Here is a 24,918-nt window from a genome sequence, read left to right as displayed (position 1 = left end):
TTCCAATGATTAGAATACAATATTTCACATTTTGGGAGGTAGAACTGTAATACTCTCATGACAAAACAATCATCTGACCATTTTCTACATGCTTTCAGTCATTTGGCTAGATATTGTAGACTGATCATCTAAAATAATAATAACACAAAATAATTCATTTCTGTTATAAATACTCCTGGGGTTTAGACTGCAGACGTTATTTACCAACGGCATTGAAGCACGTTAAGATGTCTGAGCCATAGAGCAGTGCTGATCCAGTCAGGAAAATGCTCTCTCAGACTGGTATTATTGGGGGGTAGAATGCAGAAATGCTATTAAAGTAAATAGTCCACGGATGTAAATAAAAATAGATAGCAGCTAAATTTGTGTGGCTCGGACCTTCTCAGGGGTGGTTCAACATGGGGGCCTGGGGGCCAGTGCTGTAAAAATGTCCCTGTACAATTTGTCTTGAACCGCCAATGGCCCTTCATGAATCATCTTTCTGGACGTGATATTCTGTGTCACAAACTGGACCCTACTGAAAAAAATCACAAGAAAAAGTGTAGAAAGAGTTTCAATCTTATTTATTTCTCTTTATATTATTTGCACTTTTTACATGAAAGCATAGAAGACAGTTCTATGTAAACTGCATCTAAAAGTTTCCTTTAAAACAAACTTTCTTGACAAGTGGCACCTAAAGTGCACGCTAGTTGGACATTTTTCGAACATATCATTGCTCTACATTTGGGGTTCTACTTTAGCTTGATTTCAAAATGTTTTTTGTGCTTCCATGAAATACAATCGTTGAGGAAATAAGTGTTAACAATTTTTAAACAGATTACAATACTTAAAATTGTCCATATGAATTTTTGAGTGAATGAATTTGAGAGGAAAATATGTCTACTACCACTCAAAAGTCCAAACCATGAATGAACACAATTACGATAAAAGGAAAATTCGTATGTTACATTAGACAACAGCTGTATTGTAAAAGCAGTACTGACAGTACCTGTAGTTTGACAAGTAAAGCAGCACAAGCAAAAACATGAAGTCTTCATGAGAAAAAAAAAAAAAAAACTAAACACTTGGCTCGCGATTCATTAACATGACAACCAATTCGACCGACATGATGTGTGAGATTCTTGCATGTTCAGACTTGTGAGGTGGTGAGCCATTACCAAAACATGGCCAATCAGCTCTTCCAACCATGAGAGCAGACACAAGAGGTCAAGTTCATTCACATGATTCACTTGGGCCCTTGACCCACTCCACACACAAACACAGACGGCAGTGAGGTGCTTAATAGGAGAGAATGCCCAGAGTCAGGACAGCAGTAAGGCCACTCAGAACAAGACCTGTATCTCTGTGACCAACATGTCCTCTTTGGATTAACCGTGACTTTCAAGAAAAAGGAATGTTTTCTACAAAGTAGGCGCCGAGATAGAGTTTACGTCTAACTGAAATAGTGCCTTTATATTTGTAACCATTATACTGGGCGAACACAGTTTACTTCATGTCCTTTCCTGCATACATCGATCCATCTGAAGATGACATCCCTGGTTCACAAAGTGTTTGATTTCACCTCGTATAACCCAAAAAGGGTGAGAGTTTGAAACCTGAGAAAGACATGAAAGAACCTATTTTCCTCACATGTTTTCCCCTCTAAACACACCCCCCCCCCCCTTTTCTAGTCCACTTCCCACTATTGACTCAAAGACAACCCCCCCCCCCCCTCCCTCCAACTGTGGGGTCCCCCTAGGCGAGGAAGACTACAAAGACGATGAAGAAGATGATGAGGACGAGGAAGATTTTGACGAGGAGCCAGCGGTTTGAGGAGACGGACTGAAAGTATTTGAGGATCTCTGTGTGGGCGCCCTCCACGTTCATCTGGGTGTCCTCCACGTTGGCGTCAATCCTGCAGGAAGCGGAAAAGAGACACACAGATGAGGACCGAACACTGTGCCCAGCCAGCACAAAAGCTGTAGGGGCCCGAACTTTGACCCTGTTCTCCAGGATCCTTTCCACTTCTATCAGCTTCATCTCATCCATCTATCCACATGCACACATCCCTGCCTCTGCCCCCACCTGTGCACTGTCTCCTCCTGCTCCTTCACCATGTGGGCCAGCTGCTGGAAGATGGAGCCCAGCTCCACGATGGTGCTCTCGATGTTCTGCATCGTGTCTGCCCGGCTCTGGATGTAAGAGTCCTGAGCAAACATCATTTAGATTACATTTACATTTAGCAGACGCTCTTATCCAGAGCGACTTACAGTAAGTACAGGGACATTCCCCCCGAGGCAAGTAGGGCGAAGTGCCTTGCCCAAGGACACCACGTAATTTGACACGGACGGGAATCGAACCTGCACAACGATTTACTAACTATCTGTATATTGATTTAACATCTGTGAGATGTGATGCAATATGTTCTCAATTTGGGAACTGAAGTAGTTGTGAAATGTTTAAAAATGAAAGAGATGTGCTGAGGTAATACCTGTTCATTCACTAGCTGCAGCTGCTGGCTGGCACGTCCATCCATGTTTATAGCAACATCAGCAGACGATTTAGAGTCGTCCTGCATCAGGACAGAGTTACCTACAGGAGGGTGGGCGTGTCACGGGGAAGAAAAAAAAAACAGATCATAGTGAGGTTAGAAATACCTTACAACAAATCAGCACAGCAACTGAAGATAGGAGGATATATGTAGCTCAGTGGTAGAGCATTGAACTGAAGATCAAGAGGTCACAGGTTCAAGTCCCCGTGTGTGTTGCCTTGGATAAAAGTGTCTGCTAGATGAATACATACATTATTTCCATACATGATGCTACTTTCATGACTGTGTTTTTTTTTTCTCTCACCAAAGTTGTTGGCGTTAGGAGACGAGGCGGGGGCTTGGGAGAACTGTTCTCGTCTGGTTCTCTGCTCCTTCAGGTTCTGCGGGGAAACACCGTCATTGGAGGGAGGAACATAACGCACAGTTGAGACAATAAGACAAAGGAATAATAAGGGTTTCAAATGACACATTTATATATTTGAGTTTCTACATTACTATCAAATGAGTATACTGTGTATAAGGTGTGTATGGAGGTCTAGTCCTACCTCAGTCCTGACCTCAAGGACCGATTTGAAGTCATTAGACATCAACGCCAGTTTTGACTGAAATGAAAAAAAAAAAAAGCATTTTCAGTTGGGCGACAAGGTGGTTTCTCTTGTAGAGAGGAGAAGTAATGGTGTCCTAACCAGGGCCTAACCTGGAGGGAGACCACCACGGTGTTGGAATGTGTCTGTAGATGTTGGCCATTTTGACTCTGTCTTGATCGAACTAGCCCCTGTAGTTGTGCTATCTGTTTATTCAGACTGTTAATGTCCTGTGAAGAAAAACACACAACATCTCAATTAAGATCATCTAAAACTTTATAAATCTATAAGGAAATTCTTAACTTTATTAATATTGAAATCGATATAGCAACTTGGAAGCAACGGACTACACTCTAGACAAGGATACTTGTATACAACACCTTTGTGACACTTGTAATCAACGCCACAATACATTTGTTCATCCAAACCTATTGCAACTGCAAGATGCAATTCATGCCTTATGTGCCAAGGCAAATACAATGCCTTTCCCCTATACATGCGTTTCTCCCAACCTGTTTAACAATGTAGGTCAACTCTTCAATCTCCACAGCCTTGTCGTCAAAGAGGGATTTCCTTTTGGCAACTGTGTGAACGGAACGTTCAAATATCCATAACATCGTACAACGTGATTTAGAAGACAGAAAATGAAACACAAAACAGTTTGTATCCTTACGTATAGTAAGCTTTTCCAACTTGGAAAAAGTGTTACTCAAGTCCCTCCCGATTCTCCTGTTGAGAAAAGTAAAAAAAAGAAAAGAATGTAAACAGGAACAAAGTTTCAGTAAACAGAAAAGCAGAAGTAGTAATCGCTAGTTACTAACTTAGCCATGAGGGTGAAGTCACTGCGTTGTCTGATTGCACTGAGGGCTGGTTTATTGACCTGGACTCCATTCTGGGGGGAAAAGAACAAACCAACTAATATCCGCGATGTTCAATCAAAATCCATAGTTTCTAAACTTGACATGTTTAAACTGATATAGCAGTAAGGCAATTCAGTATCATAGCTAAAGACAGAACTGGTTCCCCTGGTCTCACCTGTCGTGATTGAAGAGACCGGCAAACTGACTGGAACTCGTTGGTGCGATCTCTTCCAGACATGTTGCTTAAGTCCATCAATGGGACCGGAGGAGACGGCGCAGAGGTAGACAGTCCGTCTGGAGCCTGCAGCAGGGGCGGCTGTGTCTGGGAAGGTCCTTGGTAGACCCCTTCCTGACTCCTAGGACCGTGGCGCCGTCGCGTGTTCATGATTGCTCAGACACATCACCTGTTTGAGAACATTGTGTAGGATGACTTGGGAGTGTGGCCGACGCGGACACACAGACCACCGCGCTGTCTTTTAAAAAGACTTGATCATCTTGTATGTTCCGATTGCATAACAACATATGCTTGGTTATGGGATAACGCAGATAAGACAGAAACAGTCCCAGGTTGACTTTAGTCTAACGTTCAATGTCTTAAAGTATTTTTTAAATGTTTAGCGACATACTCCAGTTGATATAAGAATCTTGTTCCAGTCTTAGTTAAGAGTGTTTCTTGTTCCTAGCTATTTATTGATTAAAGCTAACCCTAATCATTGTACAGTACAGTAGCTAGTCTAGTACAGGTAGCTCTATACATTTACAAGGGTCGGAATGACAAGTTAGAATAGAAACGATAGCTAGAGCTAGCTAGCTCTAACTAGCAAATAGTAGTAACAGCTGACATCAGGATGGTGAACGTTGGTGTATCAGTCTCTCTGTCTTGTTGATAGTTAGCAGTAGCATGCTAACCTGGACTTGTCTAGTTATTATTGTAGAGTTAACAAGTAGGCTACTGTAGCTAGCTTTTAGGCTACTTCAAGTTACTACCTAACTAGTATTTGTCATGCGACAAATACATTACACACCAAAACTCACGGGACACTTTCCTTCGCATTTTGTTGAAAGTTTGTGTCAAATATCCCTTACCGTTACTAAGTACTTCGTCTTTCGAGTCTCAATTTGCTCACCTCTTTATGTTGAAATCCGGGCACTTCCTCGAAGCTCTGACGTCAGCGCCACGTCCCCTTTATAAAGACATTGATTGTACAGAAGCCTAGACAGACCATTGTTAAATAAACCAATTGATTATCCGCTGCACATACTTTTAAAACTTTCATAATTTACTTTAGATAACAGCGTCTGCTTAATGAATGTAAAATATGCCTCCTGCCACACAAGTGTAGTAGGGATCTTGAATTATGTCCACAGTGTAATAGCATCAGCATGAAATGTAATTGGTATTGAATGTTCTTAATTGTTTTTCTTTTGCATTATGTTTTGATAATTGTAATGGTTTTATATGAAGTACTTTGAAATGCCTGGTTGTTGAAATGTGCTATACAAATAAACTTGCCTTGCCTTAAAGGTTTGGTGTTAATTAAGTGAAGACTTCGACAATAGATGGCCAACATTTTTTATTTATATATTTGGAACAGCTGTTTTAAGTTTTTTTGTTTTGTTTATTGACACAATGAATGGAATGTTAGACAACAGTAGTGTATATGAAGCCTATATACATTGACTATGTGGAAGACCACTCCCAAAAATGTTTTTAAATTGTTTTAAACACAGGTCAATGTGTTTTTGTGCATTACACATTCTTGATCCAATATTAAGCTAAGGCTTGAGTCATGATCCCTTTTGCATCATCCACCTTGCCAAAAACAAAAACTTTCTACCACAACCAAGTCCATCAAAGCACCTCAAATCAAGTGGAATCGATTCTGCATGTCAAGGTAAGCAACATTCGTGGGGGAATAAAATCTACATTGTGAGGCCATTTAAGATCTAAAACTAGAACATTTGAAACAAAACAAAAATCATGCAGTTGTATGATAATATTAGAAGCTATTTGCAAGTTATAGAAATCATTGGGAAAGATCGACGCCAGGCCTGACGAGGTGCATTGAACTTAGTATCCCTTTAAACCATGAACCACTGTGTTTATCCTCAAAAAGCAAAGCAGAGAAAGCAGGTGGATTATTTTTGGGTTGTGATATACTCCAGAGCTACACACAACTGCAAACACCTGGGACAGCTTCATCGAAACATTAAAGACTGCATTTTTAAGCTGCAACCAAAATGTTGTCTATAATTTCAAAAACAAGAGTAAATCGTGAGGTCAGAAAAATCCCAGTGCATCAGCTGCCTTACATAAGCTACAATGATATATCATCTCAAAAACAGAGCCAATTTAGCTCTTAACATGACCCATTAGGGGGAAAAAGGGGGAGATATGGAATGCAGGTTACAAATATGGTATATTTAAATTGGACCATAAACGGATCCCTAAACATTCCACACACAATTTTGCTGGTGATGGTTATCTAAGGACAGATGTTGGGTTTTTGAAAATCCACGCTGGGGTCGGTCCTTCCTGTTCCAAGCAGCTCGAGCAAATCGCCAGTTCCTGAACCCAAAGCCAATCAGAACAGCTTGATCATGCTCTCCCTGGACTTCCCCACTCCGACCCACTTCACTGAAACCAGAACAGAAGCGCACAACCGTCAAGAACCACCAAACAGGGAGTCAGATGGCTGAGCAGTTAGGGAATCGGGCAAGTAATCTAAAGGTTGCCAGTTCGATTCCCGGCCGTGCCAAATGACGCTGGATAAGAGCGTCTGCTAAATGACTAAATGTAAAATGTAAACACACAAGGTCAATCCAAGCTGCAGTCACTAAACACAGACGAGACTCCAGAACCCAGACAGCAGTTGCTCTGCGCGTGGAGACGAGCCTGGTTGCTCGGCAACTTTCAGTTCTCTCTCTTTCTCTCTCTCTGCCACTCACCTGGCACCTGGAGGAATTCCTCGATGAAGCGGATATAGCCCTGAGCCTGGGGGGGAAGCCCCTGGAAGCTCCTCACCTCCTCCGTGCTGCAGCACCAGCCCGGCAGGGTCTCGTACTTCACCGAGACCCGCGTTAACACGTCCATGTTGGCTATAAAGGGGGGTTAGATGGATGAGCGGTTACCTAATATTTTATTTTATAGTTTATTTTAATTCTAATTTCACTTAGTATTGCTAGTTATACACCCTTAGTATAGTTAGTCCTCATATTTAAATTTTAGATTCCTATATGTTTAATGTTAGCACCTTCCTGCCAAAGCAAATTCCTTGTCTGTGCAAACTTTCATGGTGAACAAAACTGATTCTGAAACGGGCAATTCATCAGAAGGTTACCGGTTCGATTCCGGCCGTGTCAAATTACGTTGTGGCTTACCAGGGAAGCTAGGAAGAGGCTGGTCGTCAACAGTGTAGGCCACGCCTACTTTGATCTCGGGCAGCGTGTCCAGGATGTCCAGTTTGGTCAGAGCAATACTGGGAGAGAAGATCAACGCTTGTCAAGTATTACAATTCAACAAGCCGCAACTTCAAATTGTCAGTACCATCAAATAACAAGGGACCGGTACAGTGGGTCGAAAACCAAATAATTATAAAAAATTACAACCAAAGAGTTAATAAAACATCCTTACGCAGTGAAGCCGTTCACCATGTGAGCGTATCTGACCAGAATCAGATCCAGCCAACCACATCGTCTCTTTCTGCCTGTGGTCACGCCCACTTCCCTCCCCCTGCTCTGCAGCAGGGATCCTGTCTCCTGGACCACACACACACACACACACACACACACACCATGTCAGTGTCAAAGTGTTTCATGTATCAAACGTGCAGAGTGACAAAGATGAACAGGCCAGGGTTTCTGGATGCTAGAGATCCGTCTCCACTCACGTTATCCTGCTCGGTTGGGAAAGCTCCTACGCCCACTCGGGTGGTGTAGGCCTTGACCACGCCGTACACTCTGCCCACGTAGGAGGGGGGCACGCCCAGGCCGGTGCACACGCCCCCCACGGTGCAGTTGGACGACGTCACGAAGGGGTACGTCCCTGTGACGAACACAAACGTTTGTTTGTTGACGTGAAATTAAATCGTTAAGTTTTGCACTTGGAAAATTACTTCCATATAAATTAAATAAATAAAAACGCAACTGTTTTTAAAATGTACATCCCAGACCCCTGGGTCATTTACCGAAGTCTATGTCCAGCAGGGCTGCATTGGCTCCCTCTACCAGGATCTTCTTGCTGGGTCCGGTTAGGGACTTGTGCATGAAGTACACCCCGTCAGTCACCAGAGGGCGCAATCTTTCAGCATATTCCTGGCAAAGACAGAGGCGGTCAGCAACCACAGAGCCACAAACAACCACTAATCCAATGACATCAGTACTTTTAGAGGGAATGGTTTTTAAAAGTTAATTCAGTATGCTAAGAGGAAAGTCAGCTGGTAAGACAGAAGTAGCAGAAGTGATTGCCATTCTGTATGTATGTATGTATGTATATATACCCTTCTAATACCTCCACAATTGCATTTAGGGTAGGCTTTGGCGTTGGAAAGTACTAGCTGCATTACTTTATACACCGTGTTCTGTTCACCTTTAGCTGTTGAAGCTCGCTGTCAATATCAACGTTGAGGTTTGGGTACATGCTAAGAAAATGGTCTGCCAACACACGGAACCTGAAAAAAAAGTGAAATGATGAAAACAAAGCTCACAGCAAGTTAAGTCAAGTTTAATCAAGTCCTGAGGGTTAACAACTTTGTCTTGTGTATTCAAGGACGTGGCCGCAAAAGGTTTCTCAACAGGCCAGGCACCCATTATAATGAATATGTACACATTTTACAAACTGTATCTGGGTAAAGCTCTCTTCAAATATACACGGTAAGCATCCTGGTTGCTGTTGTTTAAGGGCTTATGATGCAACACTCACTTTTCCTCGAACACCGTGAAATCGGACACAAGGTCACAGACACGCAGCCCATTGCGAGCAGCTTTGGAGGAGTAGGCTGGGCCGATGCCCTTTTTGGTGGTTCCCAAACTGGAGAAGAAACCAGTGTGAGAACATTAGAAGAGCAGGTAAATTGTTTACATTAATTTAGGGTTCCCCATTAGATCAAGATTGACTCTTGGCTGAATGTTAGCGGCCGTTGTTGAATTGAGGAAGAAGCTATCGTGACACAGGGTTTCCCACAGCAATTGTCAGTTGTTTTTTTTAAAGCGATGTCTGCCGTTGTCCTGTTTTCTCCCTTCCATTCCAATCCGTGACCAACGCCAGTCTCCCTTCTCTGCAGAACACATTAATCTATCACACAAACTAGCCCCCCCCCCCACCCCACTCCCCTGATGGCAAACCCCACCCTACCACCTTAACTAACACATTTTCTATGGGAAACCCTGTGACAGTACAGTTTGGTCACTCACTTCTTTCCTGCCTGGAGCTGTCTTTGCTGTTCCTGGATGCCATCTACAGCTTGATGGAAGTTAAACACTAAAGGCCCAATTAAAAGGAAATACAACACATACATTAATCCATTTTTAAAAGAACATCACTGAAATGTTCTTGTAGACCAGATACTTCAACAACAAATCCACTGACAACTTACCGATATGAGCTCGGTCTGAAATCTTTAACCTGTCCTCCCATCCCTGAAGGCCTGAAACAGGACACATGCAAAGTGATATAGTCTTTTGTTTATCAAATACACAGAGTGATGTGTGTCACCTGGACAGTGAAATTGAGACTGGGCTCTGGTCAACAGTTGTTGTACCAGTCATTTTTCCCGCCGATTTCAAACAACCTGAAAAATCTCTGCTCACCTTTGCCTTTCTTGGAGTTTTTTTCAGCTTCCTCGAAAAGCCCAGGCAGATGTATTACAACACCGTTACCTGAGGGTTATGTATAAATGCATTCATTAAAGATGTAGCAGATAATCAAAGACCAGAAGTGCAAAGTTCTAACAGTATTTCAATGTTGACACTGACAGCCAAGGAATGGTCTGTTTTTCCAGACACAACAGTAGCTTCATCTTAACTGCAATATTGCACAACTCTGCTGATAGGAGAGTGTAACAACAACATCAACATCTTAAGTACCACGTGTTATCTGTGTTTACAAAACTCAAATAGAACATTCAAACTAATCCAGTTTCCTCATTAAATACGCACAAACTAGGGAATAAATAAACGAATGGAAATGTCAACATTCAAATTATGTATGAAACTCCTGACTCACCAATGAACGACACAGCCTTTTTGTTCAGTACTCCGCTGGGCAGCAAGTGAAAGTCATATTCCACAGAGTCCACAACAACTGTATGTCCTGCATTGTTGCCCCCCTGTAAAAACGAACATGAAGATAGGATCGGCCACAACCACAAAATCACTCATTACATCTGTTTAATCAATAACACTCACTTGACCACTTAAAGTTACTGGACGACAGAATAACGTGATGCTCGGCAGCTTCAACTGGGTAAAGGTGATTGCGTCCTGCTATCGAGCTAGCTCGCTATAATATCTAGAAAACAAACATTATGTGGCTGCTCTTGGAATTGATCAGACCAGGGGAAATAGGCGGAAAGCGCGCAATGTCACAAAAAAGGTCAAACGTTTGCAGTCAGTCAGTTGTTCAACAAGCCAACGTCCGGACAGGTTATTATCGAACCAACTGGGTAGCTGGAAAGCCAGCCATCGCTACCTAGCTGGTTTAGATATTAAAACCTGCTCGATAGCTCGGCTGCATAACTGAACAGTGAAGTAGCGGGCTTCCCGCTGGCTACACGATAGCATGCTGTATCCGCGGAGCGTAAGCTAGCCACTAGCTAGCTTTTAAGACTCAAAATCAAATATTAACTCCTCAAAACAAAATTATTATCTGAAACAAATCTGATCTACATTGCTAACAAGGATAATTCATTACTTTTTCGATTCACTCGTTAGAGAGAGCTGACATAACCTTACCTGGCACCTGCATACAATGTCCGCATCCATGGCTAGCAGGTCAACCACTTTCCCCTTTCCCTCATCACCCCATTGAGCCCCGAGAACCACCGTAACTTTATTACGAGGTTCTTTCGGTATCCGCAGCGATTCAACCTGTGCACTCTCCCGTGATCTTTTAATAGCAGGTTCGCCGTTAAGGGAATCCGTTTTTTGTCCATTAGACACTGTGCTGTCTGCCGCTGCCATGCTGCCTGCCTTTCTTTCCTCCGTGTGGCCTACCGGAAGATCAACTCGCGCGGTTTCGCAGAGGAAGTAGCCTAGCAACAACGGACCCCAGATCAGATTGAAAAATGGATAGTTAGTGACGTCATTGACAGCATGAAAATACTGCAAACATGTATGGCGACAGTTTCTGTCTATCTTAAATCTATGTAAAAGAAAATCTATGACATACACACCATTTATTTTACACGACACAGAATAAATGTACAACACCCAACGCACATTATAATACACTTTTATTTCAAAATAGACCAAAAACAATGTACATATGAACATTTGAGAGAACTGTAAAGTAGTTGAGGCAAACCTACACACAGTAATCCAACAATTTTGGTATTAAGGCTGACCAAAGATGTTAATGGTGTTCATACAATGCGAGTCATGTGACCCATGAACACTGAAGTGGTATTTGGAGGGTACAGAACTTCTCTTCCAAATGTCATTCTATTCCATTACCTGCAACACTCCCCCTATGCCTAGGATATTACAGCTTGAGAAAGCAATACACTACAGAAATGTTATAGTGGCATTATAACATATCAATAGCTTCAGAAGGCAACTTCAGGCAAAGGTTTATTAAAACAAAGCATCTGTGGTTAGGTAAGTCAGAAAGGTACTAAAGTCTAAAATAATTTCATCCCACGCCCCCACCCCCTATGTCACAGTATCATTCAAGGGTTAACAATGGTTCTCTCAGTAGGATAATCTACCTCTATTGTGAAATGTAGTGCCATGTTAGGAACCACAACAGAACATAACAGAAGGATGCGTGGCCTTGCCCTCGAGTGTCTTGTTTTCATTCAAGAGAGCCAGCGTTCACGGTTTTGGTTGGTGACAATCATCCAGACCCAAGTTGTGACTTATTTTTGAAACTGATTAAATTACATGTCCCCATCATAAATGCAAAATAAACGCCCCATCCTTTTCAATAGTCACCTGTATTGGAGTAATATAACTGTGCCATAGGAAAAGCCTTCCATCTATAGTTGTAACTGGCCAGGATCCTGTTGACTAAATTAATGTCAGAAATGTATAATATTAAATATCTAATGATTGATTTAAAGTGAGTGTTGATGGCCTAATGTTAAACAAAATTAGGAATATAGCCATGAGGATCAGGTTTTTCAGTAATTAATGAGTAAATGCGTATTATTCTCTACCATTTGCATCTGTAAATGGACTACTACGCTAATGGTCATATAGTTAATCTCTAATCTATTCCTTTACCTCTCAACCCCTTAACTTCACGCTGCCCAGTTTTCACAACCTACCCTTTACAAAACAACATCTGTCGCCCGTTTAATTTCATAGTCCCTTTTAACTCCTCCCATCCTTCCCCCCTAACCCTGACCCTTCCCATTACCGCCCCATCTAGATCCATATATACTTCCATCTGAGACACGGTCCCTGTCTACAGCCCCCTTTTGGAGGGAGGCACAAGGTGTTCTGGGAGGTCAGTCGGCAGCTCGTGACCCTCAAGCTTCACCTTGATCAGGTGGTTTGCCAGGGCGAACTCATCGTCATCCAAGAAACCGTCCTTATCCACGTCGGCCAGCTTCCAGATCTTCCCGAGAACAGTGTTGGGCAGTTTGGACTTCACCATCTCTTTTTTGGCCATGGCTCCAGACACCTTGCCGTTGACTGGAGAGAGGGTGTAGAAGATCTCGTCGTAGGTGGGTTTATCTCGGGCCACCACCCACTCCAGCTCGTCGATGCCCTCGCCCGCGCCCTCGCCGTAGCCGTGGCCGAAGGGCCCGTTCATGGTGCCCTCGAAGGCACCGCCCTGGACGGACTGGCTGGGCATGGCAGCCTCCTCCTGGCGGACCAGAGTCATGAGCTTTGCAATGTCGTTGGCCAGCATGTCCTCTACGGACTCCAGCAGCTTGGGCTTCATGACCTGGAACTTACTGAAGTCCTGGCCTGCCAAGATCTCCTGTTGACAAGGGTGAAGAGACGGGGGGGGGGGATCAGGGCCGTGAAGTTAGGGATGGATCAGGGACAGGATTTGTTTACATCTTCATTTAGCAGACGCTTTTATCCAAAGCAACATATAAATAGTGCGTGGAGAAAGTACAGTAGAAGATCAAGGATCAGAAGTGCATCGTTCTAACAGTATCAAGTCAACAAACAAGATGGCGGTGGTTGTATCGTACCTGCATCTTAGCCAGTTTGGGGAAGTCTCCAGGTGAAATCTGATGCTCCTTCTCAATCTTCAGGTAGATTTCTCCCAGGTTGGCGATGAGCTCCTTCTTCTTGTTGTCCTTCCCAAACATGTTGGGCATTTCCTTCTTCAGAGAGCTGATGATGTAGGCATGGACCTGGAAGGAGGCGAGGAGAAATGATGAAATAAATAAATTATTAAATGTTCTAGTTGCCACACTGAATACATATTACGTTTCTGTTACAGTTCTATTCCATATTTAAATTGATCTTTGGCTTCTTTAAAGTGAACGAAGTGACAGATATACCAGCGATTGTTAACAGGCAGGACATTCCTGTGCTAAAACGCCAGTGCTCTCCACCCCACCTTGGCCAGACGGGCACGCTTTATGAGGTCGTTGAGCTTCCTCAGAGCAGCGTTGCGAGGGAGCCCCTGGATGTCCCTGAACAGATCCTGCTCCTCCGCCTCAAACAGCTTCCTGTTGTCAGCCACCAGGAGGGGCTGGGCCCAGAAGGAGCCGATGTATACCCGGATCACCTCCGGAGTGTTGACGATTTTGCCCAGCGACCACATGAGGGCGCCGTACACCCTCATGAGCTGCTGCGTGCCAATCTGGTCCGCCTTGTTGAGGACCACGCGCATTTTGTCCTCGTGGTTTTTCAGGGCGCGGATCACCTCAGAGAACTCGTCGGAGATGTCCAGCTTGTGGGCGTCAAAGAGCAGGATGATGCGGTCCACGCGCTCGGCGAACCACTCCAGCACTGCCGCAAAGTCATACCCTGCCAGGCACAGGAGGAATGGCACGGTCAACTCAAGGATCTTTACGAGAGTGGATGGCAATTTGATATCATACATAAATCCAGACATTTTTTTGCGGTCAGGCAGGTTCTTTCTCCCTGTAAGAGTAGATACGTCAACTCAGATGGCAGTGTGCCCCCCCCACCTTCCATCCTGTCTCCATTGTCCACCACCCACCACTGACACACACACACACACACACACACACACCTACAGATCTACCAAAAGGTACATTTCACAATGAGAGAAAAAAAGCCTGCGTTTCCTGTGCCAGGAAAACTTCTAACTAAATAAGACCCTCATCTGTCATCTCCTCTCTCCTCTGAGTGTGACAGTGACACGACGCGGGCTGCAGAGAACGCACAGCGGGCTCAGAGCAGGGCAGTGAATACACCCCACTTCTTTTCAGGGTTTAACATTAAAAGAGCATTTCATCATCGAGACACCGGCCAAAACAACTGCATTTACCATCTATTAAAAGGAAATCAATGTATATTGTGTTTTCCGAGCGGTGACCTGGAACTGCGGTGTAATGAGCGCAGCCCTTTCTCTGCCCTGTCCAGGGCTGGTGTGTTCAGCCCTCTCGACACGCATCCCCCTCCGGAATGACAAACAGGAAAGAGCCTCAGGCGCATAAATCGCGAAGCGGAGACACTCGGCTCACTCAGAGACCTCTTCCCCCGCCACTGTTTCCAACAGCAATTTACCTTTTTAATTCTGTGCTGAGAGTGTTTCTCAGACGGTGGCCAGACAATCGCAGTAGTTCAGTTTATTCCCTTTGGGGTGGGGGTATGGGGGGACTGTCATATCAACATCCAATGATTTTCAAATGAGCTGAGGAAGTACAGTGGAACCAAGGGCAGAGAGAACATTTATTGCCTCAGCGATCTGTGAAGAGTTCCCATGTCAACAAGAATGACGAGACAAAGCAGACATTCTTGAAGAGTTATTTAAATGACAACAGCAACTGTTAATGACTCCAACTGAACACTGTCAACCTAATGATAACGTCTGTGTGCTTATGATAACCCGCCTTTCCTATCCGCCTCGTGATTGATCCTCAATAAATCATTGAGATGATCTCTAACATGGAGCCAGTCAGAGAGATGGATGTTTTCAGTCCAACTCTGGGCTGCATTAGTGTTCCTGGTCTGTCCTAGACGGGAGAGGCCGTCTCCTAATGAAAGACAAGAAGGTTTTGTCCTCGGTCTGTGTGGCGTTTTGTCAACGTCAGCAGGAAGCGTGATCTCTGGACCGATCCAGCGGAGGCGTGACCTGGCAAAGTCCTGCCGCACCAGATCCTCTTATCAGCCAGTGCGTTCAGAGGAAGCACTCGTAAAAGGACACGGCCTTATCCAATCTAGCAGAGATGAAACGGCACGACAAACCAATCCCCTCTTTTTCGATACATTGTGTAATCGTTGTCACGCCTCAAAACGACCCCCCGCTTACACAACACGGCTGAACCAGTGACCTGATGAAGCAGAGAGCCAGACACACACACACACACACACACACGGAGCAGAGGTGAAAAGGGGAGAGTGTTTTGTACCGTGTTTTTCCAGCGGCTCAGCTAACCCTGTGTTCTTTCCTAACACATTTCCCCCCTCTACATTCCCCGTGAGGAACTATACCCCGCACACTGAATTCACACAGATATCATGTTCCACTGACAACATGACAGTCCTCGTCGAGAATAACGTGATTAAACAGGATCATGTGTGGTAGGCCGCCTCCGTCTCACTTTGACGTGAGAAAGCACCAGACACCAGGCCACGTCTTGCAGAACGCCAGCCAGTAAGTGACACAGCTTTTTAAACCTGTACGAAAGCACAGATTAGAAATCTGAAACGGGCCAGCGGAGGGCTCAGAAATAGACCTGCTCAGCTGTCCCGACGGCTGCTCTGTGTCCACATCAGGCCCAGTTTACTACAAACACAGTCCCTCTACGCCCAGCCCATACCATGACCGCCAGCCTTGTCTGCACATTCCATCAGCTTGGGGTTAGGTATTAACTGTTTGAATGTATGAAGTCAAAACACCAGCGCAGTAAACCCAGGCACCTCCATGAGCCCAGTGAGGCCATCAGCGAGCCCTCCACCCCCCACCCCCACCCCCACATCCTCCTCTTCCACTACGCGATCTCCTTCCTGACATTGCAGCCATAGGTCAAAACCTGGGCAGGCCTCATTTTATTCAAACAAATACATTTCAGCAGGAGGTAGAGGTTGTGAAGGTGCCACTGCAGTGTGGAAACAGTGATCAGGTGACATACTTTGGTCGGTTAGCAGACGGATCCATAGCTTGGTTTGGAGCCTTACATTACGTATGCGTTGGTCTAGAGCAGTGACGCAACCTGCCAGTCTTTGCCAGTCGGGCCCTCCATGACATGAGCAGTCACAGCGCTACATTAAACAAACACTTGTACGACAGGAACACACAAACCGAAGCAAAGGTTGACTTGACATTCATTCATTCAGCCCTCCCAGGCACTGGCAGTTAAGACCTCGAGCCGTCACACACACACACACACACACACACCGTTTACCCCCAGTCTTCCTTATTCTCCCTCATACACACATACACAGCAGCACATGTAGAAGTAAGGGAGAAGCACAGGTAACACTGAGATAAAGGCGGAGATACGCAGCCATTTTTTTTACTCCACGCCACATACACATCCTGTCTCTAAGAAGTACAGCAAATCAAGGATCAGAAGTGCAGCAGTATTTCACTGGTCACATATTGCACCCTCAGCTCATTCAACTTGAAAGCAGACACAGTAGCCTCTTTATTAGTTTGTAATTTTGCAGGAATTGTCAGAGTGTGAGACACTGAAACCTGACACCTTGGTGAAAGCCTACAGTCACTAAGGACCTTGAGCTTGTATACAGTAAATAATGAACGCTACCTCTCTAAGTGGACCTTGTCGGTTCCGCTGGAGTGACAGGAGACGGACAGAGACGGCCTTTCTTACAGTTACCTGGCACTGCCTGAGACACTGCAGAACACGTCTGAACCCAAACTTCACAGCTTTTCAAACAAGTGCAGTACCTCCCCTTTGTTTGTCTAGGACATGGGCTCTGTAATGACGTCATACAACATTTCTCAAGTTGTGATTAACTCTAGGCCTAGGAAGAAGAACGAGCATGACCAAGGCTGTCGTCTGATGGCTGAATATTATTTTCCATTCTTTACCAGGGGTTGGTATTATGATTAACAGAGCTGTAACCAGGCTAAGCAGTCAGTGAGTTGAGGGGATTGGACAGGCACAGTCAGGAGACGTGGGCAGATTATTAACCATCCTTGCCAGGTCTGTGCCAGGACACTCGAACACAGTCCAGTCACAACTGAATCAGGAGGGTCCGTCGCAGTTAACAAACGACACACATGCTGTTCCCTGAGCCCCTCTATGGATACTTCCAGGTGTATATAGGTGTGCTTGGAGGGGGAGGAAGATGGCTTCAGCTGATGGTGAGGGGAAAGACTGACAGCCGTCAATTGGTATGTTCCATTCCTGTGCCACAGGACAATGGAGAAGTGCTCTGCATTGACCCTTCACTGACCCTGGTGTGGCTTTCCTGTGTGTGTGTGTGTGTGTGTGTGTGTGTGTGTGTGTGTGTGTCTGTGCATACGTGCAAAGCATGTGAGCTATAGGGAGACAAGCTCGAGGAAACTAAAGGGCCACCTCACATTTTCCAACACTGTTTAACTACTTCAACAGCAGGGCATTGTCTTCTGAATCAGGCCTTGCCTTCAACATGAAACCTGCTGGCCACCAATCAGAACACAGCTGTAAGCTCTGCCACTAACTGTACTAATCTGATCCATGTATCCAGGTCTAGGCATGTCCAGCATCCCAGTCACCGGAGAAGGTAAAAGAAGCTGTACATTCACCTCCTGGCTGAGAAAGCGAACATCAGCCTGAGAATTCAATATTCTCTTCGGTAAGTGCACAAAAGACCAGTTGTCCCGTCCAATAATAGCCCCATCCACACCCACCGACTAAAGTGCTTGGTAAACACTTGAGAGAGGTACATGACCACACACAGAGACTTCTTCTGGAGGTTTTTTTAAAAGATCTTCGATCTCTCCAGCCCCCGGGGCAGCAGGAACCGTCTGAGGAGCTCTAGTCAACAGACACATCGACAGGCTGCTACCAAGGTCGTGGTTCAAGAACGACCATGTGCCTCTCTCTCACCAGGAGATCTTGCCTGTCTTTCAACACTCACCACAACCCCCCCTTCTCAGTCAACAGAATTTTGCTCCAAAGCCTGTGCCTTGAACAGTGATTCTCCAATGATGGGGCGACAACAACAGATGTCTACTGATTTAGACAATGGCTTGGAAGACAAACAGGGGGATTTGAACCTGCGACCTTGTGATCCGCAGTTAGACGCTCTACCACTGAACTATGCCGTCGAGCTACGTGGAGATACCCGAGTGAAAAAGCCTGTATGATATCATACAGCAGATCAGGAACCGTGTTGTGCTTGATCTCCCCCTCAGGTATGTTCACCCTGAGGTGACCCTGAGCCAATCGCAGCAGTCTCCTCACACCTCACCTATCAACAGATGTGTCCGCTGCCCTGCTATGGAAGGAACGTGGAGGAAATACTCGCACCAGGGTGAGGAGTTGCGTGGGCGTTTCAAGGCTGCACAGGGCTGAAGATGGATGCTTGGCCCCTACCCAGGGCTTCCTTCTGCCTTCCTTCTCTTCCCTGACCTCTCCAGAGGGCAACAGTCTTTGCTGAAAATCTGGTCAACTTACGGTGTTAAACCTTTTTTTCCACAGCCATCTCTATTGATAGCAAGCACTAACAGTACACAACATCCACACTTCTTAGCATCATACTCAGACAGGGTTAAAGGTTAGATTGATTCTCTAGGCATTTATAACCTTAATCGCTGACGCCCACTAAACATATCCTGTTCTAAAGACTTCCAAAAGCCAAAGGCAGATTTGGAAGAACATTTTAATTCAAAGTGAACTCACCCTGAGGTAAGAACAGGTATTTCTGTTGATCTGACAACAAATGAACACCCTGATCCCAAACTGGAGTAGTCAGTCACCTGATAAAGACACCACTCGACCATGTCAGTCACCGTCACTTCCTGTCTGAACCACCCTGCCGGCTATCCGTTACAGGAGCCAACGTCTGACATCCAGCCCCCTGCCCCCCCCTCCCCCATGCCCCCTCCCTGGTGGGGCGACTGTTTCCTGGCCCCTGCTGCTCTTCCTCTCTCAGGTCATCCATCTCAGAGAGGGGGCTCTCACGGCCATCCCACCAGGCAGGGATACAAAGGTTCCGAGGTTTGACACGCACACACACACACACACACACACACACGACAGGAAGGTACCACATCTTGACACTTATCACCTCAAACGAAAACATCATGTACAACAAACGTCCTAACTTGCGGGTTGGGCCAGGCCCGTCTTGTCAAGTGGTGATTTTCTGGTACAGATGATTCTCAGGGGGATATTGTTATGCAGTTATGTAAACAGGACGGCTTAAAATATGTGTGTTGTAATGCCATGGTAATGAAGCAAATTCAATGCATTTCTCCGGCTTCACTCTGGGTGTGTCTGAAGCACGGTTGACATTCTCAGACTCCCTACGATTAGATGTCTGTTGCATGACTGGAAACACTAGCCACTAAAAGCATACACTAGGGCAAAGTTTAAAAAAAAAAGATTAAAATCCTAAAACAAAGGACCTGGAAAATGGGAAGTAAGTCAGGAAGAGATTCAGTGATAGCACTCTTGGAAGGTGTGGTCTTAGATGTTGTGCAAAAAACACGATAATTCTCAAACACTTTCATTCATTCACCTTGACAGTGGTTTAACCCTGATCTTCCCACACACACCGTTTGGCTGAGAAGATTTACCTCGAGATCAAGAGGTCTCAGGTACAAATCCCCCCCCACACCTTGCTTTGGCTTAAAGTGTCTGCTAAATGAATACAAATGTTTTATTTATTTACAGTTTAAATGCCCTTTTCAAACACGCACCTCTGCTGATTCTTTGCTTCTCTCCAGACAGGATTCCTGGCGTGTCGATGATACTGATGCTCTCCAGGACCGGGTTGGGCATCTGGGCGCACACGAACCTGCCCGAGGAACACACAGCTCAACATCAACAAACCACGCAATCAACTTACAACTTTATTGTCCATCCAGGATGGAAATTCTTCTTTGGCATCACCTTGCATTAACCATACACACATACATCGTCCACTCACTAAATACATTCTCCATTTGTTCAATACGTTCACTAAAACCTTAAAAAGGGGATTCATATTCACTCACGACTGGCCTGTTCCTTCTTCACTACATAAACGTACTGAGAAATACATTATAATAATACATTGTACATAACACAATAATACTTTCTTATCAGCAATGAAAGACTATTTAGAAAGAAACTGCCAAAAGCCTTGGACTCTGATGAACACAACATGTTTTGATCGTTAAAATTGACATCTGTTCGTAGCAGTTTGTCTTTGAAGTGAACTTACATCCTCACATGTGGTCTTGAGACAATAGATGAGAAGTGCTGTCTCTTCTAAAAATAGATCTGTCTTTATTGTTTCTGGAGACCCTCCAATTGAGCCCCAGACCACCCTACACACACTCAATCCAACACTCAATTCAGACTTCCCATCCACTTTGTTTGCCATAAACCCCTTGAATCAAGAGTTTTTTGCTTAAACAAACCCACTTCTAAGCCACAAAGCTGGCCAGCTACCAAAAACACCCAAAACCGTCTCTCAGAAACAGAAGGTGACGCCTGAACACAGGATTCCTCCATTTAAAAACAGTGATCTTGAGGGAGATGTGCTTCCATCCACGTCGGAGCAGTAGACCTCCCTCTCGCTGGAACACCATTGCTTATGTTTAACATTTTATTCATTTAGCAGATGCTTTTATCCAAAGTGACCTACAAACAGAGCGAATAGTCAGTCCAGAAGACAGTCAAGAGCCAGAAGTGCATGGTTATAATAGTATTTCAGTGGTAAGTGCCAAGGAACTGTAGTCCATTCAACCAGACACAGTGCAAAACCAACACAATCGCAAATAAACCACTAAACTAACTACTACTAAAAATTACACATCAATCAACCGTACAAACTAAAACTGCTTATAAACTCCTCAAAAAAGTTCGGAAAAGTTATTTTGGATTTACGTTATCGGGATTTTGGCAAATTGTTTGGGGCTGCTACCCCACGGTTAGCTGTGTTGCTCATTCCCCGAATGCACAATCCTTACAAGTTGTACCTTGTTGTAAAGATGACTAATCAGGCTTTCCGACTATATAAAATACAATACCAATTGGTATTATTGAAGGGGAGGAATAATCGACTGAAATAACGTTTCTGAACTTTTTTTGAGGAGTCTATATACTCCACTATACAAGACCTCACTACTCCTGCATCCTCAAACTAAATAAATAACTTTAGGCTGAAGTAATGGCAAAATAATGAGTGAAAGGCAGATATTCTCTTATTTTTGGCAGTGTTCTTATCTGTCACCCCTTACCTCACTCTTTCCACCATCTGATCCTACAGCATTATTCATGACCCCCCCCCCCCCCCCCCACTCATTCCACTGCATGTTTACCAGCTGCCGTCACACACAGAACGTTATCCTCAGTCCTCAGTATCAGCCCTCAGCAGACCAGTGGGAAGCTCCCACAATCTACGCCATGGGTGATTCCCTCAGTTTTTCCCCTGCCTCTTCCTCCAAGCCCCCCCTACTCCACTCCCCCCCCCCTCCTCCCTCCTCCCTCCCCCCTTTAAAGCACATTTACTCTCATCCTGAATTCCTGGCGTTTCCCTCGCTGGTGTGTTTGCCAACTGACATGTGTTCTGCATCTTTTAGTTAGTGCATAGCACAGCTGCTCAGTCTCACAGAGGCAGCCCAGAGAGGCACCGAGGCCTAGCCCACACCCTGACTGGACTGCTAATGTATGGGAGGGGGTTAGTGACAGGTATAACACAGGGCGGGCTGTGAAAGATAGCCTAGGAACAACGGTAATGGGTCAGGAATGATATAGGGTGGAAGAGCCATTCCTAGTTCTTGCTTTTCTCCTGTGGGAGGAGGACAAAGAGCAAAGTCAGTTTCCTAGTGGCTCCTGCCAAGGTAGAAATGAAGACCTGACTCAGGCTTTTCAGCTACTGGCTCACCCTCTATAAATGTCACAGGTCTACTTTTGATTTAGAGTCTGTCAGTGGTCTTGTTTGCGGGTCTAGACTCTACTGTAGAGGCCGCACCACACACACACACACACACACACAGAGACAACCATGAAGACAGGTGCCTTTCTTTTGACATTGTTGAAAACTCTCGTGACTCGACAACCAAGCGTGGCTGTCAGGTGGTCATTATTAGGCCTCATGGCCTTCCCATCACCCCTACCTTTGCCCAAACCACCCTCTCATACCTGGGAGAACTTTTAGTACAGTGGGCCCCATTCCTCATATGACTGTCAGAATCAGCCTAAGAAAAGCAGACTAGTGTTAGCCCTAAGTCACCAAGGAGAACTCAAACTGAAGCACAAAACTGTCATGTGATGACAGTCACACAAGTCACAACTTGTCACAAACAGCACATTCCTGTTTTGCTTTTTCACCTGTCTAGACATTATCACTTCCAAGACCACAGTAACACTTGTGAATCCAGACCATTTCTCAGAATTGGCTGGTTCCTCAAAGCCTACTGCTGCATTAGAATAGTGTCCCACAGCAACCCAAAGCATTCACAATGTAGTCAAGTAAGTATAACAGGATGCAGTCGCCAATGGCCTACGCGAAAAGTACACTGGTTATCACCGCTTAATAAGCTCAAAGTGCAGGGAAATAAACCCTACACTCACTCTGTGCTGATGCGTGCTAAAGATTTGAAAATATATATTTTTAAGACCATACATCCAGGAACCTCTTTCAAGGTTAATAGGCTATACATTAGCAGGGTCTGACCTTTTATATATTCTGCAGTCTGTTAGCAGCACAGTTGTTTGAGAGGTAGTGGAACTGTGAGCTGCTTCAAGTAATGATTAATTGAATCCGAGAGCCAAAAAAACTACTTGCCCTCAAATTTGCTCAATTTTTAGTTAAAGGGGATATGAGGTCTTTTCTGCACTTACATCTATAGTGCTTTTATCTGGCACCGCGCAATAACACCAAGATTACACAACAGCAACTTTCTTTACAAGTTTTGAGTGTCTTGGAAACAGGCCTAATCATGATTAGAAAACGATTCGTCTGTATCGCTACTAGCCTATGACCCTCAGAATTCAGAGGCGCATAAACTATGCCACACCCATTTACAACGTCTGAGGACTGTCAAGGAGCTCGAAATCCCACTGCGAAATACCGTGCCCTGTGCCCTTTGAAGAAACACTTGGTTAACCACATATAAGGAACTGCAAATAGTAGTGTGGTTATTCCACTTTTGTATTGGTTGGTGGCGGCAAAGTCAACGCAGACGAAACACAAAGGAGAGGGCTATAGGGATCTGCTGAAAGTTAAAGCGCAAGCCGAGCCACTCCCCTGTTACACAGGGCTGTGTGGTCAATGAATGAAAAGAAGTCACTGGAAGAAGTAAAGGCGACGTTTGCATGAGACCAAAATAAATGTTATATTGGCAAAACCTTCTTTAAGAACTGAAGTTACAATGCAGGGCGCTCTGAAAGTAAAAGTAAACCGCTATTTGAGGAGAGAGAGAAATGGCGTTGTTACTAGTGTAATGGCTAGCTTCAGCTAGCTAGCCGCAAATTTAATATTTTGTTGCCTTCACTGGGCTCAGCTCTTTACGGTATCAAGCATGAGAATTATAAAAAACTTTCCAACATAAAAGAAACATGTTATGAGTTTAACTTAATATGACAAACTCTTTACCTGTTTAGAAAAGCATTTCCAAAAGCATTAAGTTTTCTGAAAGGTTTCTTGGGGTCAACCACAAGAGCGTTGCCTGGGATTAGCCCGTCTTGCTCTCCATGCATAACGGCGATGAATGAGTCGGTCGTCGGTTCGGGCCCAATTCGCATTCCGGGGAAATCTTGCTCCATTAAATGCCGGATGAATGTAGTTTTACCAGTCGAATACTGACCAACTAAAAGCACCATGGGTTTATTGTCAAAGTCGGCGTCTTCCAAGGCCGGTGAATGGAAGTCGTGGAAGCGGTAGGCATCTTCAAGGGGGAATAGTTTGTTCCTGTAGAGTCGCCTCAGTCCATCGGACACCGTTTGAAATAGTTCTGGATCTTTCTTGCCATCTTTATTTGACCAGCTGAACATGACTCCCAAATTTGCAGAACCTGTCTTGTAGAAAAAACTTGAGTCAAATCGTTGGTATAGGTTAACAGCTATCTATAGCTATCTCTGCTGCAGTCCGTGTCGCCAAATGTCTAGTTTCTAGACGTCGCTCTGCACTGACAAGTCTTGAAGTCTGCTGGATTCAGCTAGCTACGCTAACGGTTTGTGGTTTCGAAAGCTCACTGTCCCATTCAGAGATAACTGACAACGTGTTCTCGAACTGGAATTGACAAGAAATTCCCAGGCTTATTACTATAGCAATGGACAGCCTAGCTACACGCGGTTTGTAGGAAATTTGGAAGTGTAGATAACGTTACAGAGGAGTCTAGGCAACTACAATCTCCTTGGCTAAAAAAGCAGGCTGGGGAAGGCAGGGGAATTTTTACAGAGGATTGACACCACCTCAAGCTTTCTCGCATCCCTCCCCTCTACACTGTTTCGCCGTCAGA

General features: G+C 44.8%; 3 protein-coding genes and 1 long non-coding RNA gene across 6 annotated transcripts; 1 reads left to right on the top strand and 3 right to left on the bottom strand.

Moving 5' to 3' along the window:
- Window positions 1-1,705: 1,705 nt before the first annotated feature.
- stx5al (syntaxin 5A, like) lies at window positions 1,706-5,136 on the bottom strand. 3 transcript variants are annotated; one of them, XM_084698847.1, is made up of 11 exons: window positions 5,102-5,136; window positions 4,150-4,378; window positions 3,936-4,006; window positions 3,788-3,843; window positions 3,627-3,697; window positions 3,228-3,344; window positions 3,076-3,132; window positions 2,835-2,910; window positions 2,471-2,571; window positions 2,065-2,186; window positions 1,706-1,894 (listed from the first exon to the last, which is right to left on the bottom strand). In XM_084698847.1, exons 2-11 carry the CDS (start codon window positions 4,357-4,359, stop codon window positions 1,735-1,737), a joined length of 1,041 nt encoding a protein of 346 aa, XP_084554973.1. In that variant the 5' UTR covers window positions 4,360-4,378; window positions 5,102-5,136; the 3' UTR covers window positions 1,706-1,734. The 3 variants fall into 3 exon arrangements, with proteins under 3 accessions (XP_084554973.1, XP_084554972.1, XP_084554974.1); XM_084698846.1 differs by having other exon boundaries at window positions 5,061-5,117; XM_084698848.1 differs by lacking the exon at window positions 5,102-5,136 and adding an exon at window positions 5,010-5,033.
- Window positions 5,137-5,533: 397 nt separating this feature from the next.
- Window positions 5,534-11,202, bottom strand: adssl (adenylosuccinate synthase, like). Its single transcript, XM_084698554.1, has 13 exons — window positions 10,926-11,202; window positions 10,198-10,300; window positions 9,783-9,851; window positions 9,569-9,619; window positions 9,387-9,453; window positions 8,896-9,003; window positions 8,563-8,644; window positions 8,162-8,288; window positions 7,865-8,019; window positions 7,609-7,733; window positions 7,356-7,453; window positions 6,924-7,073; window positions 5,534-6,612 (listed from the first exon to the last, which is right to left on the bottom strand). Exons 1-13 carry the CDS (start codon window positions 11,151-11,153, stop codon window positions 6,560-6,562), a joined length of 1,416 nt encoding a protein of 471 aa, XP_084554680.1. The 5' UTR covers window positions 11,154-11,202; the 3' UTR covers window positions 5,534-6,559.
- Window positions 11,203-11,408: 206 nt separating this feature from the next.
- Window positions 11,409-24,918, bottom strand: ehd1b (EH-domain containing 1b). The gene is made up of 5 exons (XM_084698459.1): window positions 24,054-24,918; window positions 20,167-20,264; window positions 13,717-14,129; window positions 13,343-13,507; window positions 11,409-13,122 (listed from the first exon to the last, which is right to left on the bottom strand). Exons 1-5 carry the CDS (start codon window positions 24,449-24,451, stop codon window positions 12,601-12,603), a joined length of 1,596 nt encoding a protein of 531 aa, XP_084554585.1. The 5' UTR covers window positions 24,452-24,918; the 3' UTR covers window positions 11,409-12,600.
- Window positions 17,442-20,458, top strand: LOC146287858 (uncharacterized). The gene is made up of 4 exons (XR_014755185.1): window positions 17,442-17,652; window positions 17,988-18,095; window positions 19,994-20,064; window positions 20,194-20,458. It is a non-coding gene; the product is annotated as an uncharacterized LOC146287858 (long non-coding RNA).

Source organism: Hypomesus nipponensis, chromosome 5 (genome assembly GCF_054491055.1).
Source record: "Hypomesus nipponensis isolate SF chromosome 5, ASM5449105v1, whole genome shotgun sequence".
In the NCBI taxonomy this organism is placed as follows: Eukaryota; Metazoa; Chordata; class Actinopteri; order Osmeriformes; family Osmeridae; genus Hypomesus; species Hypomesus nipponensis.
Note: the sequence above shows the minus strand (reverse complement) of the source record. Positions and strands in the feature narration are given on the sequence as shown.

Excerpts from the sequence above, each read along its gene's own strand:
- stx5al (XM_084698847.1), bottom strand. The coding sequence starts at position 4,359 with ATGAACACGCGACGGCGCCACGGTCCTAGGAGTCAGGAAGGGGTCTAC. Across the intron at positions 3,844-3,935 it reads GACTTCACCCTCATGGCTAA|GAGAATCGGGAGGGACTTGA; the intron begins GTTAGTAACTAG and ends TTTTCTCAACAG. Across the intron at positions 1,895-2,064 it reads CAGGAGGAGACAGTGCACAG|GATTGACGCCAACGTGGAGG; the intron begins GTGGGGGCAGAG and ends CGCTTCCTGCAG.
- adssl (XM_084698554.1), bottom strand. The coding sequence starts at position 11,153 with ATGGCAGCGGCAGACAGCACAGTGTCTAATGGACAAAAAACGGATTCC. Across the intron at positions 9,620-9,782 it reads AAACTCCAAGAAAGGCAAAG|GCCTTCAGGGATGGGAGGAC; the intron begins GTGAGCAGAGAT and ends GTCCTGTTTCAG. Across the intron at positions 7,454-7,608 it reads ATGGTGAACGGCTTCACTGC|TATTGCTCTGACCAAACTGG; the intron begins GTAAGGATGTTT and ends CTTCTCTCCCAG.
- ehd1b (XM_084698459.1), bottom strand. The coding sequence starts at position 24,451 with ATGTTCAGCTGGTCAAATAAAGATGGCAAGAAAGATCCAGAACTATTT. Across the intron at positions 13,508-13,716 it reads AGCGTGCCCGTCTGGCCAAG|GTCCATGCCTACATCATCAG; the intron begins GTGGGGTGGAGA and ends GCCTCCTTCCAG. Across the intron at positions 13,123-13,342 it reads CCAAACTGGCTAAGATGCAG|GAGATCTTGGCAGGCCAGGA; the intron begins GTACGATACAAC and ends CCTTGTCAACAG.